General features: G+C 37.6%; 1 protein-coding gene across 5 annotated transcripts in view; it reads right to left on the minus strand.

Moving 5' to 3' along the window:
- Window positions 1-20419, minus strand: part of ARL15 (ADP ribosylation factor like GTPase 15) — a 216566-nt gene that overhangs the window by 138257 nt on the left and 57890 nt on the right. Inside the window, exons 1-2 of one of the 5 annotated variants that reach the window (XM_035553719.2) lie at window positions 14118-14193; window positions 10261-10346 (exon numbers count right to left, since the gene is read on the minus strand). The exons of 2 other annotated variants lie outside the window; for them this stretch is intronic. In XM_035553719.2, the coding sequence (XP_035409612.1) occupies window positions 10261-10281 (21 nt within the window). In that variant the 5' untranslated portion in view covers window positions 10282-10346; window positions 14118-14193. Of the gene's footprint in view, window positions 1-10260; window positions 10347-10585; window positions 10602-11844; window positions 12085-14117; window positions 14194-20419 lie in introns of those variants that run through there. 2 more of the 5 variants (XM_035553718.2, XM_050716576.1) reach the window with 2 other exon arrangements.

The following is a 20419-nucleotide window of genomic DNA, read 5'->3' on the forward strand; positions in this document are numbered from 1 at the left end:
AAAGCAGCTTCTGAACAACTGCTGACCAGGCTTACCCTGTTGTCACAAGAAAGAATCAGAGAGCATTGCTCTACTGATTTCCTTCCTGGGCTTGCTTTGTCATGTGTGTAGAAGGAGGAAAGTACTTGTCCTACCCAATAATTTAAGCTGTTAAAGAATATAGCTTGAGAGAAATATATTTTGCTGGACATAGTTCTGGCCATAAAAATGCAGATCTCTCACTGTTCCCTGGAGAAGTGAATTAATCAGAACAAAGAATATAAATCACTTACACAAAGCCTACTTTAGAGTTCTGCTCACGTCTCTTAAATAATATTGCCAAAATAGGCCAGACCCATCCAACAGGTCTCTTAAGCCCTCAGTAAGGCTCATTATATACTTCTTTATACATTGTATGGAAAACTTTTACATAAAAAACTAAAATCATACCATTGTGGGATAGCTAGCAATTCTGTATTTAAGGTGTAAGTCCAAGATATATCCTCTCCACCCCAAAATATGTAAGTACTTTTCCCCAATATCTGCTATCTTCACATAAGAATACATCTACTATAACAAGTATCCGAAAATGTGTTTGTGCAGCCGTTCCTCCTCTCTCTCATGCCTTTTGTCTTTACATAGTCCTACCTTTTGAACCTCCAGCAACAGATATCTGAATCTCCACAACTATGCTGAGGGTGCGGCCGATTACTAGATTTAATTCATTTTTACCATCTTAACCACAACTAATGACAGCACTGGGTAAAGAAGCCCAGTCTTTACAAACACATTCTAGTACTTGTCTTTGTGACTATCCATCCCCTTTCACTGATGACAACTGCAGGAAACAAGAAACTGAAGAGAAGTTAGTAAGACACTGCATCAAATAGCAGGTTCTGGGACCATAAGCAGGTCATCTAAAGATAACGTGATTATGAAGAGATAGTTCATTATGATTACAGAAGTTTTATTGGTTTCCTTCTGCACAGATGTTAAATTATTATATATGTATTGTAGCCATACCAGCAGCATGACTGAGGCTTTTTTTCAAGAGAATTCTTAATGTGCAACGTGTCACATTTTAATGGATACTTTTAATAATATATTTTAATTTTATAAACTTGTTTCACAGTCCTCCTGCTCAAGCTCAATGAACAACTCTACCATCAAAAACATCACTATACAAACAGAGCGGTAACTGCAGTCCTGTTTTCTCAGCAGCTTAAAGTTGCATGGCCCCAAACAAAACGAGGGATATTTAAGCACTTTGGCAGCTGCATCCAGCAGTTCCACAAGAACTGTGGAAGAGGAGAAAATTCAGTGGTCACAGACCAAGAAATAAAATTACATCCTATATTCTATTTTTGGTTATGAACAGAAAGTGCATCCGGAGATATTTCCTGAAGCATGGACTAAAGCTACACTATTATTTAAGATGTCATCATATATTACAGTACAGTCAGAAATGCACAGCGTTGCAAGTATCGTGTAAGGTGTAAAGAAGCCATTCCTAAAACCCAAAGCACAAACATATAAAAAATTTAGAGTTGTTCAATCCACTATTAGCTCTCAGTTGTTTCCAAAACCAGGGTGCTCCATTTGAACAATACAAAGGATGTAAGAGAAACGCGTATTAATAGCCTAACTGGTCTTCAGATACTTCTCGTATAGGAACTGCAGTTCTCTTTCATAAATACCCAAACCTGATATGTTCAACAACTATAGCTACTGGATGGGAGAAGAAACAAGAAAAGAGAGGTAAGAGTTAATTGTTTCTGGAGAAAAAAGAAAAAAAAAAAAGGAAAGAGTGGATTTGAAAGTACTTAAAATAGAACAATACAGTATCTTGCAAAAATGTGTGTGTTTAGCCAGTTTTGGAAAAAAGCATCTATTAACCCAGGAAACTGGGAGCAATTAGGTGCTGCAGTCTGCAGGAAAATGTACAATATTCAGTCCCACTGTTACTTTCATTTTACTAGCATGTGTGCACATGCTGCGCGCGCAAGTTTAATGATATGTAAGAGGTAAGGGAAGAAGTCAGCCAGTCTTCCTCTTGCTTAGGGATTTCTATCCCAACCGGATTATTCCAGTTTTAGGTTGATCAGCATTTGAGCTGACAATCCTAGACAGTGGCCCTTTAAAGCCCCACAGAGGTTTCTTCTGAGAAAAGCATTAAATATTGCATCTATAGCATGGGTGGCCAAACCCTTCTGACATATGTGCCGCTCAGAGATTGAAGCTTTGGGCAGCGAACATTCCTGAATTACTACTCTCTCCAACACATTACACTGCCTCCAGTCATTGAGTCTGTCTTCGCCTACTCATTGTACTTCTCGTTTCACTCTCCATTTTGGGGTGAAATACTCTATTACTTCTGTTTTGTTCTGGACCCATCTCCTGTCTGTTTCTTTTGTTGCCACTATTTAATAGGGACAAACAGAAGCAAGGGATTTCATGCTTAGTTGGTTAAACACACTCACATTCACGCAAAAATACCCTAAGTTAGTGCAACATCTAATGCTAACAAACCAAACGTCCAGGGTTCTTGAAATCCAGAATTAAGGCTGTAAAACTCAACCATAATTCTGCTCTGCTCCCCTCCTCCTCTTGCCTGTATTTATGAATATAGCCTCCCTTCACTTTTTATTTTTCAATTAAGACGTTATTGAACAAATAGACTTTTAGTACCCAGCATGCATTTCTATTCAGAGGACTGGTTAATCATCTGAAGTTGCTACCAAAATACCAAGGAGAAAAAAAAAAAGTAAAGCTTACACATATTAGGCTCCATAATTCTGATATTGTACGAGATCACATAAGCACAAAGGAATCTCAAAACAAGAGATGATATAAAAGATAGGGAGAAAAAAAGTGGACAATTACAATACTAAAGATAGGAAACAACTGGAGAAAGCAGCAGAGTAATTGAATGCAAATAATGAAACATTCAAGGCACTTGAATAAAGTTATGCACAGCTAGGAGAGAGGAAAAAGGGATATATAATAAACTACATTTAAACTGTGTGAATACATGCATAGTTAACCAGTGCTAGGTTAAAGATTGGACTCAGTGATCTTAGAGGCCTTTTCCAACCTAAATGATTCAATGATTCTATGAATGCCTTGGTGTTAAAACAGTACACTGGGATCTGTGCATTTGACTGTGTCAGTTACAGCCATAGACATTTCAGTTTCCATACTGCTGCACAGGTGGTATTAACTACTGGAAAAAAAAATGATGGGAAGAGGAAAAAGCTACCTCCTTTAAGGCACACAAACAGTGAAAATGCTTTTGTGTTTTCTAATCAACAGGATGATAAGGCCCATCTTCATCTACATAACAATGATGACGGCAAAACTGACCAGGTCACTACTCATTTGTGGCTACCACCAGAAAGTAATACTCACATAGGCACTGCCATCCAGAAGCGACCTTCAGCACAGATAAAAATACTAAAACTGTAATCAGTAGCCTTCTTTGACAGACCACAACCTGATTTAACAATGATCACTATGCTCAGGCTCCTCCATCACAGTATGGACTAATGATCCAAATCCAGTAGAGGGACCTCAGCTCAAAGCCTACTGACAAAGTAGTCTTCTTGTTTAACCTGCCTAATCTTCATGTGCATGTGGTAAGCTGACTGGTTGAACCCAAAGGCACCCTCCCTCTTCAGGGCCTAAACACAATTTCAATTTTATATTGGCTTATGCCACAGAAAGATGGACAGGTATATGGCAATAAGGACAAGCTACCATAAACCAGGACAAATTCTCAAAAAAAAGGAAGGCAATTTTATAGAACAAACATAGTCCTAGTAACATCCTACCTTACAGAAATGTTGCAGGACCATAAAATAGCAACATACTGTTTGGAGGAGTAGCTCGAATTCTTCCCGCAGACCAATAGGAAAGAAATACGTTTGGGTTCATTCACTGAAATTATTCAACATCCACTGTCCAACACTTCTCAGTATTTCAGAGGAACTACAATCCTAGATTCTCAAAAAAAGCAACCACATTTCAAAACACTTTCAATATCTATATGTAGTCACCTGCTGAACTAGACATAAGGCTTAAGTACCAAAACCAAATGATGTAGCTCTACAAAATGTTTGACAACTCTGCTACCAGCAGAGGAGTCTTGTAGCAAATAAGATCAAGAAAAATGAACTGGATGGCTTCTGACAAGCCAGATATGACAGTGCTATTCAGAGTACATCATTTCAAAGACTTCCTGGTCATGATGCAGTCTTCCTTTGGGTGAAGATGATACAATCACAGTTGGTAGAATTCTGTCCAAAACATAGAACTTACTGATTTCTCAAGCAAATAAAGTCCTCACTAGCTTAAGGATAAAATAAAGGTTTCAAGTCAGTTATATTTTACGATCAAGATCCTCAACGCCACATTGCACAAGCATGAAGGATAGTATCTTTGCATTTGGGCAGAAGGTACAGGATCTTTTGCCCTTATCTTCCAGTGAGAGGGACTGCTCCGTGATAAAGGCTTCATCTAGAAGTTCAGGGTTTTAGCTACAAGGAAAATTCTTTGAATGCGGTCAAGTTTGTGTGCTACAAAAACATAATAATCCTGGAAAAAAAACTGTAAGGCAATGGTAGTCCTTCTCCTTGAAACTATAAGCCAAAACAAATCACTAAACCTCATGCTCAAAGTGGAAAATGTAACTCTCTGACCTTAACCTCTCAGGCACTTCCCCATAAATAACAGAAGAGCAGGAACAAAATTACGACCCTCCACTCCATTCATACTGTCCTCAAAGAAAGCACTGAGAAAAACAAACATCAGGTTCTGGATGTGGTTAGATATTCACTGTAGAAGTATGATGTAAAAGCCTACCAAAATAAAACAGCATATGCACAGGTCATGCTGAGTCAACAAAAGATCTGAACATAGGCACAGGTGCTACTCTGAACAGGAGACTTCACGGCAGTGACAGATCAAGCTCCAAGGGGGTTCTCCAACACTTCTAAGTTTCATCAAGTGTAGAACTATTGCTCAAGTTGTTTCCTCCTTTCTGACAGTTTGCTTTCCATTTATTTCCCTGCACAGGAATAACTCACATTTCAACCCTTCAGTCCATTCAAATCTAACAGCAAGAGACAAAAGTAACAAAAAAGATGAACAAAAGCCTGATGAAAAAAAGCCTTTGCAGTTTCACAACCTAAGGAAATATTGAAAAAGCCCTAAAAATCATTGCACAAAAGGCAGTAGCTACAACACAAAAATGGACAAAGTTAAGGATGTAACACTACCCGTCATTTCTAATTTCTAGTAAAGATAAAAAATACATACAGACCCCATCCCCCCCCAAAAAAAAAATAGCCTAGAGGTATCAGGCTTGCTAAAAGCCATCTCTTTACAGGTTCCCAGTCACAAAAAAAAAAAAAAAAAAAAAAAAAGCTTTTCCATGATTCACTTATGTTACAAGGTGTGTTACAGAACTGTGTTTTCTTTTGTTCAGCAAAGCAGGAATTATTTGTGTTCCATACTGGATCACAAAATCCAGAAAAAATCATATTGACCACCTGGTATCTTTTAATTTCTCTAAGTAACGCTGACTAAATGTCAACAGCACACTGTTTTTTCTTTCTTCGCCCAGAAAAAATATTTGGTACCCAAGACCCTAGACAGCCTTACTTTATACACACACTAGACACGGTATTACTTCTGTAATACTGTAAGAAAGAATTTATGGTAATAGTACAATTCAAATCCCATTTCCAAATGGGTATAGGAACCTAAAAGAAACAAAAATTAGAGAAATACTTCAGGTGCAAAAAATTAAAACTTGCATTGTATTACTTATTTAAAAGAAAAAAAAAACAAACCTGCTGCTGCCCTAATTCAAACTGCAATAGGAGTCTCAGTCCTCATGGTAAAAGCTCCCTCATCATACATGAAGTGAGATTTATGGGATCACACTGGGACTTATGCAGCAAGAGGGTCTGAAGAAATTTCAACTATGGTAAAATAAACACAAATAAATTCATTTGAAATGTAGTTGGAAAAAGCAGAAAAGGAGATGGCCAAGAAATGACCCAGGATGACAAGTGAGAAGTGTGCAGAAGTGTCTCAGTGAAGGCATAGGTGATAACATTTAATACATACCTGAGAAAAGTAACAAGATCTGAATTTTCATATACTGAGGTATACGAAAGAATACAATATATGAAATTTCAGTAACATTATAGAAATAGGCAAACGCCAGAGATTTTTTTTCTATCAAGCTTCAGCCCACGCTTCCAGAATTGTTGGGCATCATAAACAAAATTAAAAATAAACAACTCATAGGTTGTGTGCGAGTCTGAGTGTATATATATAAATATATATATATATATATATATATATACATAATTTTAAAAAAAGAAACCTCAAGAAATTCCAAATGAGTTTTGAGGGAAAAAGAAGAAATATTTCATGTTTACCTGAGGCAATGTTTCCTCTGAGATTTATCCCCAGGATATGTCTTGTTCTTTCTTATGAAAGAATTCAAAACTAACATTTGCCATCAAATCTGAAAGCAAAGAGGACAAATCTCTAGAGACAAGAGACCAGCCTATTTCCTCTGAAGTCCGGTCCTACTGAACACGTACATAGCTAGGTAGAAAGGCAAGTAAAAGGAGATTGTGGATACCAGTCAAAGAAAAACTGTACAGAACAAAATAGTGGAGAAGGACCCAAATATCCCATTGATAAGGAATACTAGAATTACTTGGGAAACTACCAGAGAGCAAAATTAAACAGAATTGGGATAGTGTGACAGTACGTTAAAAATAAAAGTATAGTTTCTACTGTCATTTTTAAATCTATCTGCTCAGATAATAATTCTCTCTTTGCTCATATCATAAAAGAAATATAGCGTAACTATACCAGCCAAAACCAGGACACAAATTTAGGTACTGACCAACCAAGAAGTTAGCAAACTGATGAATGTTTGGTTGCTCTAAAAATTAACAGGAGGCAAAGGAAAGAAGATACTAGTTAAGACTGATGTAAAAAAAATAAAAATGTTACTAAATTAGAAACAGTCTATGCAGTTAACATTGAAATATAAGGAGTACGCTTTACAAATGTATATACAGTCTAACAGGAATTAATGGGAGGATTTAGATAAAAGGAAGAAGTGGACCAGAGAATAACGATAGCTTGATTTTGCAGGCGGCGCAAGTTTTACAGCCAAAGAATTCTGCTGCCTGGAACATTTAAAACCAGACTGCCTTCCAGCTCTACAAAATGAAGTAAAAATTACACTGATGTTGGCAGAGGCACAAATGGGAGATCTAAGGGATATGCTCTACTATCAATTCATGGCATACTTGGATTTGAAGTACTACATAGTCACAAGCAATGGGTATCTCTTATTCTTTAGGCTCTCTTTGCATGCTTTCATTCTTACATGCATTTTTCAATTTACTATCGCAATATACAACTATCACAGCATACTATATTTACAAAAATAAGAACCTCTAAGAAGGTATGTATTTTGACCAAAAGACCTAGGGAATAGGAAATATGTAGTAACATATACAGGAACCTCTCTTCCTCCCCTATATAGCAGAAGTTTTACTTGGCTAGCACAGCACATTACTACTGTGGGAGGAAACAGAAGACCAACCTAAACAAAAACCATTAATCCAAAATATACAATTGGAAGAAGGCATACAAATCTGAAGTACCATTAAAAATTCTTCAAATTTTAATCAATGACAGCTTCTTTGAACGTAAAAGTTTTTGCCTTGACCAAACTCTGAGGAAGTTAGATTTGAAAAACTTCAGCTATTTAGAACATCTCATGCTCCAACACAGGCATTTTGCACTTTTAATCTCTCCAGCTGCAAGGTTTTGGGGTTGTTTTTGCTTGGTTGGTTTTGGTTTTTGTTTTATTTTGTTTTCCTGGTTAAGTATCTCTATCTCCCACCAAGTTTCTCAATTGTCACCAATCTGTTTTCTAATGAAGACCTCTCTATTTATTGGTTGTTTTGTACTTCTAGTACTGTAAAATCAGAACTGTCCGATTTGTCACTGCTGATCATACATGGATCAAGGACTACAGCCTTTAAACTGTCTCAAACAGAAACCAAACAGGAGCTCTGCTTGTAGTCCTTGAATATCTGGGGAACACAATTTGAGATGGGGATTCTCAGTTGACAGGAAGGAGAATGGACCATATGGAGGCAAGACAACAGTAAATATATGCTGTGCTCACAGGCTTGCACCATTAAAACAAAAACAAAACAAACAAAAAATACCATTCTTGTTCAAACAAGAATTTGTTTAATAAATATTGACCAAAACCTCTTCATCTATTTGAGTCAGGTTAAAAAAAAAAAAAAAAAAGGAAAAGAAAGAAAAGGGTAAAGAATGTTTTGTAGATAAATTCTGGACACTCTTAAAGGTTAAGCTGCCTCTCAGAGGCCACAACTGGATTTTAACTTTTGCAGGGGAGAAAAATGGGAGCTGGCAAGAAAAAGGTTTATTTTTCATTAAAAAACAGACTATCAAGGCCTTACTCATGAGACAGCCTGCCACACATCTATGCCTACTCACAGGTACGTCAGCATACCCTCTTTGCAGCACAGACAACCCAAACCAACAAGTTTCTGCTAGTGTAACTATAACCACTCCTTATCAGTTAAGAGGCATGAGATACTTCAAGCCACACAAAGGTATTACTATGCCAGATTTTTATTTTTATTTTTGTGGAAAAAAATCTGCTTTTAGTCTCAGAGCTACTGCAAATCTCCTGGGTTGATTCAGAATCTTTCATCTTTGCGTACGTGCAAGTACTTTGCATTATAGCAAGCACTTTCACAGGGAGCAAATGTCCCCAGCCTGAAACATTCCTGTGCCACCACTTTCCCAATGCTATTGCTTTTACTGACAAGTTGTTGGGTGTCTGTTTTTCAGGTAATAATTACACAGTACTTCTATAAAAATTCTCTTAAGTTAAAAAGGCAACAGGTTGCTGCTTAAGAATATCTCATGTTGGTGAAATATAATCACAAATCCAACCAGAAATAAACTCAACATGTAATTCAGATAACTGAGCACAGCTCTGGGGTGCTCAGTCCCTTGTCTGCTTTAATGCACAGCTGTAAGAGATTTAATATTTATTTTAAGGAACCTGCAGACACCTCAGTAAAAACTGACTCACTGCTGCTTACTGGAACAAAAATTTTACCATTTAATCTAGATCAGTGTAAATCTTGCCAAGATGGGAAACTCCTCCTTCCACTGGCTAGAGAGAAAATTTCACCAACAACCAGGGAGAACTGCAATAATGATGAGATTCTATCAGTGAAACATAAGCAATCTGGAGTTGGTGGCATAATTCAGATTAAGACAATGAATAAAAACAGGCTTAAGAAATGGAAGATGGCTGGTTTTAAGACTAAGACATATGATCAGTTGTAAAAGCAGAATTTAACTCAACCTTTTTTTGTTTAAAGTTGGTTGTTGTTTTTTTTTTCCTTTCTTTTACACTCGCTTCCCTAATTAAAGACTGATAGAATAGGTTTGTGATTTTTGTTTGTTTGTTTGTTTGTTTTAAAAGGAAGTTTGATATATCACATATATCAAACATATGACATATAACAGCTTTTACAGCCAGGCTTAGGTAACGGCCAGTCACCTACATACCATAAGATCAGTATTTTTGAAATGTAAGGATTGCATACAGAGTATGAGAAGAGATGCACATAGTTCTTCTCATGCCATAGGGATTTTTCACTTAAGAGGAAGCATTTATAGCTCAGAAGTATTTCTCCAAAGCAATTTATAACAATGAAGAAAGATGATAAGGTACAGAACATATTATACCACTTTACACAAGGAGTGCAGAACAGTCTGATTATGTTATTCAGTAATAAAATGCAGAAGTGTAAGATTTAAAAAGAAACAAACTGCAGTAAAACATCAAACACAGATCCTAATACTGATAAAAAACACCGGAAGTATTTTACTTTCCTAAATAATAATAACACAGTCTTCTTTATTTGAATCAATATTTGAGTAGTCACGTTTTTTCATCCTTGCAACAAATTTTTAAGCTTGCATCATCGAGTTTATTGCTACAAAAGCATACAATCACAAATTACACCCTATAGAGATCAGTGCTTAATCAGGAAGAAATGACAAGCTATAAAAGCAGGGAAAGACATAAAAAAAAATATTTCAGGAAAAATGTCCTATCAAAAGCATTCATAAAATTAAGAGACATTAACCGTTGCTTCCTAGTGGGCTGTACAAGATCCTCACCTGGCACCTACGTAGCATCATTGTGCACACAGGTGAACCTTCACTTGTTCTTGTTTCCTACTCATTTTCTGCAGTTAGTTATAAAGCTGAAATAAACAAGAAAAAGCATGCTGTTCACTGTTCTCTGGCAAGAGAGAAAATTTCTGGTGCCTGATGTAAAGTATGAGCCTTGGTCGTTTCTGTCTCCCGAAACAGAACTGATGCACGTGCAACTTATTACATAGCACTACCTTCACCTTTAAAATGCCATGGAAATCAAACTAAAAAACATAGAGCAAAATATATATATACATTTAAAAAGTGCAAGCCTGACCACTGCACAAACCTCATCCAGTCAGGCACAATGCTGAAGCAGAAATTCTCCTCCCACTCCTAACTATGCTGCTTAAATCGTAAACTTTACCTCAACAGCTTCTGTTTTCCTGTTGAACTTCCTAAGATCCTTAGTAAAGGAAATTAAAAAAACTCAGATCTTTTAAGTAATCAAGTGTACTCTCTAAACATTTTGATATTTTGATGGAAAAGAACAGAATACTCAGGCAGACATTTCAACATCCAGCAAAACATACGTAATTCATGGGAGCATATGTTTATTGAAGTTCACAAATCTAAATACATTTTCCTAAAAAAACGTGAAAGGCCTTTGATTATTATGTTGCAAATTGTGCATTCCAAAATTAATGAGCCATTACCCAATTCTTTAAATTGAGAAACTACAATGAATTGGCTTTAAAAAAAAAAAAAACACTTTATTCTTAGAAACAAGCCAGCAGATTTTATTACAACTATTTTTACATCTAGCTATCCTTACAAAGCTGAGGATAATGTAATTCTGAATAGGATGTAAATGTCAGCCAAAAGCTGAAAAAAAATAATAGGAGTAGGTGCAGGAAAGGGAAAAACACAGTTGTTATTAATGTATTACTTCTAGTGAAATACCACTGAAGTGCAGTGTGATCCAAACCACACCACACTGTGAGCAAAGCAGCAAAGACCAAGTCCCATAAGCTACAGAGAAGTAACAACTACACAGCATTTTTATCATTATTTTTTTGTTCAGACCTGGAATTTGGTTTTGGTACAGATTCAACCTTCTTTGTTCAAAAGAAAAGAAGTTCCTTGGCATAGCAACATGGTCTAATAATAATAATTTCAGTGCTTGTTTTCTAGCATGACTGAGATGTCCATCTAGAACAAATAAACTACAGTCATTTAAAATAGCTTGTTGTTCAAGTACACAAGTAAGCTGAGAGGTCTCATATTTGACTCTTATCCATAAGCAGGAATCAAAATGTACTATTTAGCTGCAGTTTAAATATTTGAAGATTTTTCAGCTGGGGACATTTTGCACCCTTAAACAGTAAAAGCAGTTAAGCCATCTCCCATTAAAAATCCTAGAAAAATAACCTTTACAAATAAAATGAAGATAAAGTTCTACGAGACCGTAAATTGACTTGAAAACATTCACTGAAAAAAACATATTGACAGCAGCAAGCAAAGTGTAAAAAAAACAGTATAAAACCAGGTAAATATTTTTTCACTAAGCATCCATATGAAGTCCATAGTATAAACACTAAAACCTACTTGGACTTCCAGGCAAACTTAAGTATTTTAATGACAAATGTATCATGAGTCTTCTTCCTGCTGTCTACCACTTTTCTCTTCTGCTTAAGACTTACATTCCAGCCTAATAGCAACATATTTTCTACTCCAATCAACCATACTATTCAGTGGTATTTCCTAGAAAAAAATTTCTTCTGTCAGATAAATAGAGAAGAAAATCCTTCAGGGACAGCTTGATATACCACAGATTCCAGTTGAAATAATACTGAAACAAGAAATTAAGAATTTCCTTAGTAAACCCACCAGCACAAAAAATGGGGTAAAACCATAGGCATTTCAGCAAAACTCAATTCTACCAAGCATGCAACTTGAATTTCACTCCATAATTTTAAATAATTGATTCAGAAGGAGCAGAAAAGTCATGCTGTGTGAAAGGCCGACTGTAATAAAATAAACTGAAAAAGTCTATACACAAAAAGCAGTATGGAATTGCACTACTACATGATCACGTATGTTTCAATTGAAAAAAAAAAAAAGCCAACTTTTAAGTGGAATTGTAGAAGAGTGGAGTCCTTTTCATTATTTTCTAGTTAAAATCATTCAGTGGTACCTGACCAGAAAAAAACAGTGACAAAAACTTTACCGTGCAAGTGACACACACAATTCTATTCAGGGTAAATAAAGACATATTCTTTCTTTGAGAAGCTACTATACTTTCATCCATCAACGATTAAACACTCCATTTAAATTAAAAATTTCAGAGCAACTCATTGATCAGCGTGCTCATTCTGTGTTGCCCATATTTTCAGGAATTAGACCTGCCCGTTTTCCCATCTTTACACATGTTCAAAGAATTTAACATTATTTGACTTATTTATTTGTCATCAATGAGTTAAGATTTTTGGCAGGCCATCCTCGGTAGTAGCTTTGAATTTCCCCTAAGTGCTTATTATAGAAGACTTATTTTAACTGGAATTAACGCTACCTTGTAGCTCAGACACAATCTAAACTTTTTTTTTTTTTTGTGCATTGCTAGCATGCCAAGTGAAGGACAATGTGGTATTTGCTTAAGGTAAATTAATATGCATTATATGTTACACATACTGGACATTCTTTTGGTCTTAATTTGAAACTATTAATCCTTCTAAAGCAGAGTAAGACTGTCTCCATATGCTTGGTTTTGTGCTTTGTATCTGGTCAGCACAGTAAGAGCTAAAGAAAATTTTAAAAGAAATTCTTTGCCAGTGACAATAGAGCAAAAAACAAGCAAGATCTCCAACACTTAAAATTCCACAAATGCTAACCATATTTAAAAACTAATACTAGTCTCACTCTGTATTTTAAATTTCTGCAATATTCATTAGTTCCATTGTAAGAAGCATCATAAGCAAAAGACTGATTGTCTTGTAACGTTTCCTGTGTTGGATGTACTATAGATCTACTTTGATACTGTAGAATATAGAGGGATTTAGTCGATCTTCCCAGAAAGAATCTCAGCAAATGCAACTATTTCAGAGACTCATTAGCTGCTCATTAAAATGTCTTCATTACTGATATCTTAGGACAGTTAAAACGAAATACAGACTGCATGGATTTCTTTTTAAAGAATTTCTTGACTTAGTTTTTGCCATTAAAAGTCGAAACTTAAAAACATGAAAAATCGTGCAGGTTTGGGCTATTTTACATTGTTTATCATGTGGCAGAAGCTTTGGATATACCCTTTAGCATTTCATACTCATTGGGTTAGGCATTCTCCGCATCACGAATCTTACTCTTTGACATGTAACTTTGCCCATCCTCAACACATGGAACTAGGGACCTGTTGAACGATGTAAAAGTTTCACTCAGAAAACTGAGCAAGCTTAGGAAATATTCGGTGTCATGAGGGTGAGGTCTTCTACACTACTTCAGGGGTTTTCGATACATAATCTAGAAATTATACTTTTCTCTGTACCAGCTGAGGCAATTACAGAATTTTAAATTCTGTTTAAAAAAAAAAAAAAGATTTTAAAACACTGCAGCAAGTTCCCACCATTTTTTCTAAACATATATATCGCATAATAACATGGGAAATTGTGCTTCCTTCACCTGAGTCAAAGCTTCAATCTGAATACCCCAAGAAAAATGTTTCACTATTGCAAGACTGCTATTTCCCTGTTGTGGTTATCCTGCAGTCACATTATGCCATTTTAAGCTGTACTGCATGGTAAGGACCAAGTGTTCCTTTTCAGCACCTACACGTAAACGGGGCCAACCAAAACCAACTGTACGTGTGAGGCAGAGGAGACCCTTACCTATGGTGTAGCCTCATTCCTTTGGGCAGGCAGGGGGCTGGTGGTGGTGGTGTTGCTTTGCTGTTGGCAGGGTCTTTTTTTTTTAATTTTATTTCGCAATAGCCAATTTTAGACACTGGTACGCTGAGGCTTCCAGATCAGACTACTGAAAGGACTGCCACACCCTCAAAAGCGGAGGAGGGTTTTTTTTTGTTTTGTTTTGTTTAATTGGGAACTATTTGTAGTACTCCTGGATGCTTACATAGTAACAGTAGCTAAAAACCCTTGCCATCTTTGGCTGTCCTAGAGACTGCACCCCTTCTCAAGGAATGTGGATTCAAGCATAGTTATCCATGTATTCATCACCTCCAGGCCGAGTATCACCACGCGCTACACCCCGGGGATGAGACGTTTCAACTGAATCAACAGGCAGAGCACTCAGCTAAACAGCGCGTGGAGATTGCTCATCCGCGCCAGGCTGGCTTCTGGTCTACTACCAGATTCTTTCCAAGATCTGCTTCTTGATTTCATGCTAATGAATGGGAGTGGATCCATTTCTCCATGAATTTCTGTGATGATGGCAGTTGAGAGATCACTGGTATGGGCCAAGTCAGGGGAGTGAGTCTCATTTCCACAGCAGCTGACTTCAGCAATGAAATTCTTGTGGTGTTCTCTCAACCACAAAACAATTATTAGTTCAGCAAAATTTCATTTGCGATAGCATTGTGATTATAGGAATAGTTTCAATGCCTACAAAGAGAAGAATGGAAATCACCATCTCAGAGTACTATACCCAGTTTCACTAGGCATTCGTATCACGTTACTGCATATTTTGAGCATGTATGCCTGCAACATTTTTGTCTGAATGAAAAATGGTATTTAAGAAGTTGTGTAGAAAGCTTATGAAACACACAAAAAATGCTTCCTCGTATAGAAGAGCATGGAGGGGCCAAAAAAAGGTAAAAGATTTCTTTTGCCCATTTCTACAATTTGCCGGTTGGAAAGTAGCTAATACAACACAGGTTAAAAAAAAAAAAATCAAAGCAGAGACCATTCCACAATTTACATTCCCCATGTCCCTTCACCCCTCTTCACCTCCCCCCCCATCTCCAGCTGGTTCTAGTTTTCTGCTTTATTAGAGAAGCTACTCACTTCACTAATCTGCACTTTTGTTAATCAAGTCTTGTATTAAGATTTATTTTTCAGCCTTGATACCAGATTTGTAGTACTTGCAATTCATATGCAACTCTAGACACGAAGAACGCTATTGTACCACTGCAGAAAAACAACTACCTTGCACAGGTTTTAGAAAACAGTCATTGTAGATCCTGTGCAATATTTCAAAAACTCGAGTGCATCTGGACCAGGCACAGGAAGAGAATGCAATGTTGTACCTTTTCAAAAGCTGGATTTTACTGTTTTAGAAATAAAACAAGTCATGTACATTACACAGCCACGGTGGGCCTAGACAGCTTAACTGAAAATGCCAAGCTACACACTAACAACAAGTGATACTTGAGCCCTTTCGATAACACACAAAAAGAAGCAAATATGAATTAGGAAGTGGATTCTTACTACTCCCATACATTACACAAATGCGTGATGCAAGTCAGCCTAAATTAACTAACCTACGTTTGAAAATTCACTGAGTGCTTATTTACCTAAACTGCTTTTAAATCAATTTTAATTAAGCTGTAACATGTGCTCAGACTAGGCTGTAGCTCAGCACGTACTTACTACCAAAAAAAAAAAGCATAAGGAAACAAAACAGAAATCTATGAAGATCTTGAAAACACCACTTATCCACTTGATAGCAATTAGAGAAAAATCTACCTGGAGAGCAGAAGGAATTAAGACATCTATTTTCATACAGTTGATTATTTTACCATGAAATTGAGGCTGCCCGGCTATGTGAAGATAGCAGCATACTAACATGTTGCTGTCTTCTGGTTCTGTAGGCTTTTTAGTGTCTTTGTTGATGCCCTGAAGTTTCCTATTTGAAATGTGAAATTAAGATCAGTCAGTCTCACAACTCAGAGCCCTAAATGCAGCAGCACATTAAAAAAAAATAAATATCTTGATTTCCCTTTGTTACTTACAAAAGCACTACCATTCCCCGCTTTCAGAACAGGCATTTGTTAATGCAAATGCATCAGGCATCACACTTTCGCCTTATGTTTCAGACTACAATATTGCCAAAAGTACATATTTCTGTTTGTTCAAATGTATTTTGTACTTATACCGCATGTGGCGTAAAGAAAGTGCCAAATCTCAAAAATCATACTGCAGCCTAAGCTGCACCCTCTGCTAAGAGAAATCTCATTTATAAAATCTAACAAGACCACAGCAGTACAAACACAGAATAATCTTCCAGACAATCTAAAGCTATTGAGATATCCGGATAAATGTAGTGGGAACTTTCAGAAGAGATACTTGCAGCTGTAAATGCAGCGAGGACAAGAAACAATGGACAAATTGAAACCCGAGAGGTTCAGACTGGATATAAGAAAATACTTTTTCCCCGAGGGAAAAACAGTCCAGCAGTGGAACATGTTGCCCAGAGGCTCTGCAGTCCTTATCTTTTGAGGTTTTTTCCCCTTGGTTTTCAAAACCAGAACTGAACTGGATAAAACCTTGAGCAACCTGGTCAGACCTCAAGCTGACACACACACACACACCCCACTATTTTGACTATGAGGCTGGGCTATAGATCTTCCAAGATCCCTTCCAACCTCAACTGTCCTGTGAACACAGTACAAATTCTACAGAGCTCTCCTCTGATCTTTCATCTATGCAAGACATCTATGTGACAACATTTTCCAACAAATACAGTTTGTTATTGATAGTGTCCTTACAAAGCTACCATTGCTGAAGAAAAATAAAATATAAAATAAAATCAAAGGAGGTTGAGCAGCTTATTGATTTGGGCAGACTCCCACAGTCTACTGGCTCCAGTGTAGGCATGTTTATTCACTGCCAGTTTTGCCCAGGTGCTCAAACCTAAGCACCCACATCAGCTTAGTCACAGGGTGAGTAGCCACTGCCCAAGTTACTGTTCCTTTACCAGTGAAAGCATTTCTAGAGATGTATCACAATGGTGTGTTTTTTTTTTTCTTCTTTGTTTTTACGGTAAGGGGGAAAGAGAAGCCTCCCACACTAACTGGAAAGGAATCATCAAGCATCTGTCTGTGCTTCTGGGGGAGCTGTGGGACAGCTCTGAAGGATTGCCAGATTTATTCTGTATCCTCGTTTGCAGGGTAGGCAGGTTGCCAGCCCAAGTTAAAACAATACCTGAGGTCTAGTTTATATTCCCAGCTGGGCCAACTAGCTAGGATTTAAAACACTTGTAAATTTGGGTGTGAGGGCTGTGTGCGTTGACAAGGGAATTAGGCCATGATACTAGAGAACTCTTCTTTCAATTCAGCATCCACTCAGGCAGCTCCACTGTCCCTCTCACCCTGTTTTCCCCTGAGTGAGGGCAGAGAAGAGCAGCGAGGGGCTGGGGCAGCAGCGCCAGCCTGCCGAGAGAGGTGGTGGTGGAAGTGCTCAGGGCGGGGATGCCCCAGCTCCATGCTCCCTGCTAGGACCACAGAGGGCAAGGTCCTGTGAGCATCTTTGTGCTGGCAGGGTCAGGCTGTTCTTCTGATTTTTAAAAATCAGATCCACCTCTCAGCTGCCTGTCTGCTGTTCACCACTTACCACACTCCTCTGCCTCCATTCCTCATGCAGTTTCCACAGATTGTTTTCCCCTCCCAAGTCACGACTTACACTCTTTGCTTTGGGAAGAAAGGGGAGATGACACCATGTTCATTCTTAGCTCATCACCTGTCATCAAAATCTCCCCCCAAAAAGACAAACAGATGATAGTGACTCCCCCAAACACAAAGCCCATCAAAACATCCTAATGTGTGCTACTTGCACACCTCCTGCGGCAGGCCACGCTGGTGGCCATCTCCATCCCAAAGAACACACTGTAGAGGAGATGCCCAACAGAGCCTCATCCCGCTGCATGCCTCTGGCCATTACAGCAACACACAGCCAGCAGCTCCTCAGCTTTTCCTCTCTGCGTCAGCTGCGTGCTCATGGTGCAGATCCTCTGCCACCATGGCACCATGGGTCTTTCACTCGCAGAACTAATGATGTTTTGTAACGCACCAACCTACAGCACTTACATGGATGCAGACAGTGCAACATACAGTCCTCGTCTGGGTCTTAGCTAGGCCAAGTGTGTTATTACCCCCTCTACTACCTTCCGTAAGTTTAGGCTACCCTAAAAACGTACTTTAGGGAAATAAGGAAAACAAAGCATGCACCTTTTAGCTCATCTCTTATAAATTCATTTCTAATAAGCAAGAAAGTTTTGTTCATATCAGTAAGTCATATCCACTGAGGTAGTAATGTTTCTATAAATAATCTATTGTCCTCCTGGAGAAGTAATGATTCTCAAAAACTTAAAACTGGCCATATAGTATCTTTTAGTTGATTGAGACAAGTTAAGACAGCATAAAGAAAGAAAGACTTCATCCCAGGTTTTCACCGTATCAAACTAAAACCAGAAGTATGCTAAAAGGAAAGTCTCAATTCTCAAACTTCAAAGAAAAATATCTCATGTAAAGCCTCCAAGGCCAGGTAAGGTTTTCTAATGCTGCTCGAGTAAGAAATAAGAAGTAACCACGTATAACAGTCTTGAAAGAAATACCATCTGTATCTAGTGTATATAGGTACACATTTCACAATGTCTGGTTAAAACCAGAACAGCACTATAGTGAAGTTAAAATGCCTACTCAACTGTTAAAATGCTGTATTAATTTTAACTGTATATAGAAAATTTACCAACTAAAATATCTCAGTGTATCATATGCTTATTCTGATAAAGTCAGACTACAAGAAGAAAAATCAAAACCAAAGTCTGTCTTGCTCTACCTAAAGAAAGAAAACAATGCTGTATCCTCCCTCCACTGAGGTATGAAAAGATACTGTGTGGAGACAAAGTTTGACAAACTGTTCTTCCCAGCAGTCATAGATAACATCCCTAAGATTTTTATTTTTTAAAAAGAGAAAAAACAAGAACAGCTCTCCACACTCTCCTCATAAAGGAAATGAGTTCTTATTCTGCTGTTCAAGATTTACTTCTCTGATATCTTGAGTTCCTTTCACTGAAATACTTGCACAGAGGAAAGTTGTGTAACAGCGAAAGATGTTCAGCACACATAAATCACAGAAATCTATCCAATAAACAAAGGTTACACCATCACAATCTCTGATCACAGATTTGTGAAGAACAAACTAGCCGATTTTTGCAAGATACAGGGGTATGCTGCCGCTGTGTAACAGGGAGGTTGTGAGCCCCTAAAAAAGATGGCACAGGGATCACGTGTGTGCTTCTCAAGGATCGTGAACTGCCTTCTGGAGAACCGGCTCTGACTTCCTGGAGCTGCCTCTTGTCAATGAATGTATCAGACATATTTACTTTCTTCCAATGTCACAAAGCTCCCTTCAAACAAGGGAAACAGCAAGAGCAGAGAATTAAGCTGTCTAGAAAATGGCTTTATATTTGATCAAATTCTTGTTCTTATTCATGATCAGTGGTAATTATTCTCATTAATAGCAAACAGGGGGGAGACTTTCCAAAGCACGTACCATAGAAAGACTTGCAAATCAATACAAGTGTTTTGTAAAATTGGTTGTTAATTAAGTGGTAGCATTCCCCAAATATACAGTTTACTATAACATCTGGATTGTTTCATCAGCCCATTACTCCCTTTGCTATTTCTGAAATATCCTTATAACAAGCAAACATTTTCAGAACATGCTCTGGCATGTTCAAGCCCATAGGTCACCACTGCAGTTCAGCTGTTTGAAATTTCCACAATCTCATTTCCACCATCAAGTGTATATGCATGTTCAGCTACCTCTACAAACTTCCACAACACTCCTGCTTAGCCTTGCCACCACAACACAAATTCTTCATGCACTTAAAAATAATTAAAAAACAAAAGAAGCAAACAAAAAATACACCACATTCGGCTTATTTTAAATATGCTCTTCTCAAAATTATCTCTCCCCTGGTCAACCATCAGTGGTTCTTACATTGCATAGTAGCTATGACCCCTACATTTGAGGTGGCATGATCAAAGGAGCCCTGGCCAGACTTGGAAAAACATTTCCACTGAGAATGGACATACTGCCTGTCAAAAGGTTATTCCCACTGTGTACGGGGAGCAGCTCATATTACTGCAGTGTAACATGAAAGTGCAAAATCTAGCCATAGTAATCCACATACATGTTTTTCTTTCCAAAAGGGGCATATGGGAGACACTGAC

Source organism: Cygnus atratus, chromosome Z (assembly GCF_013377495.2).
Source record: "Cygnus atratus isolate AKBS03 ecotype Queensland, Australia chromosome Z, CAtr_DNAZoo_HiC_assembly, whole genome shotgun sequence".
Lineage (NCBI taxonomy): Eukaryota > Metazoa > Chordata > Aves > Anseriformes > Anatidae > Cygnus > Cygnus atratus.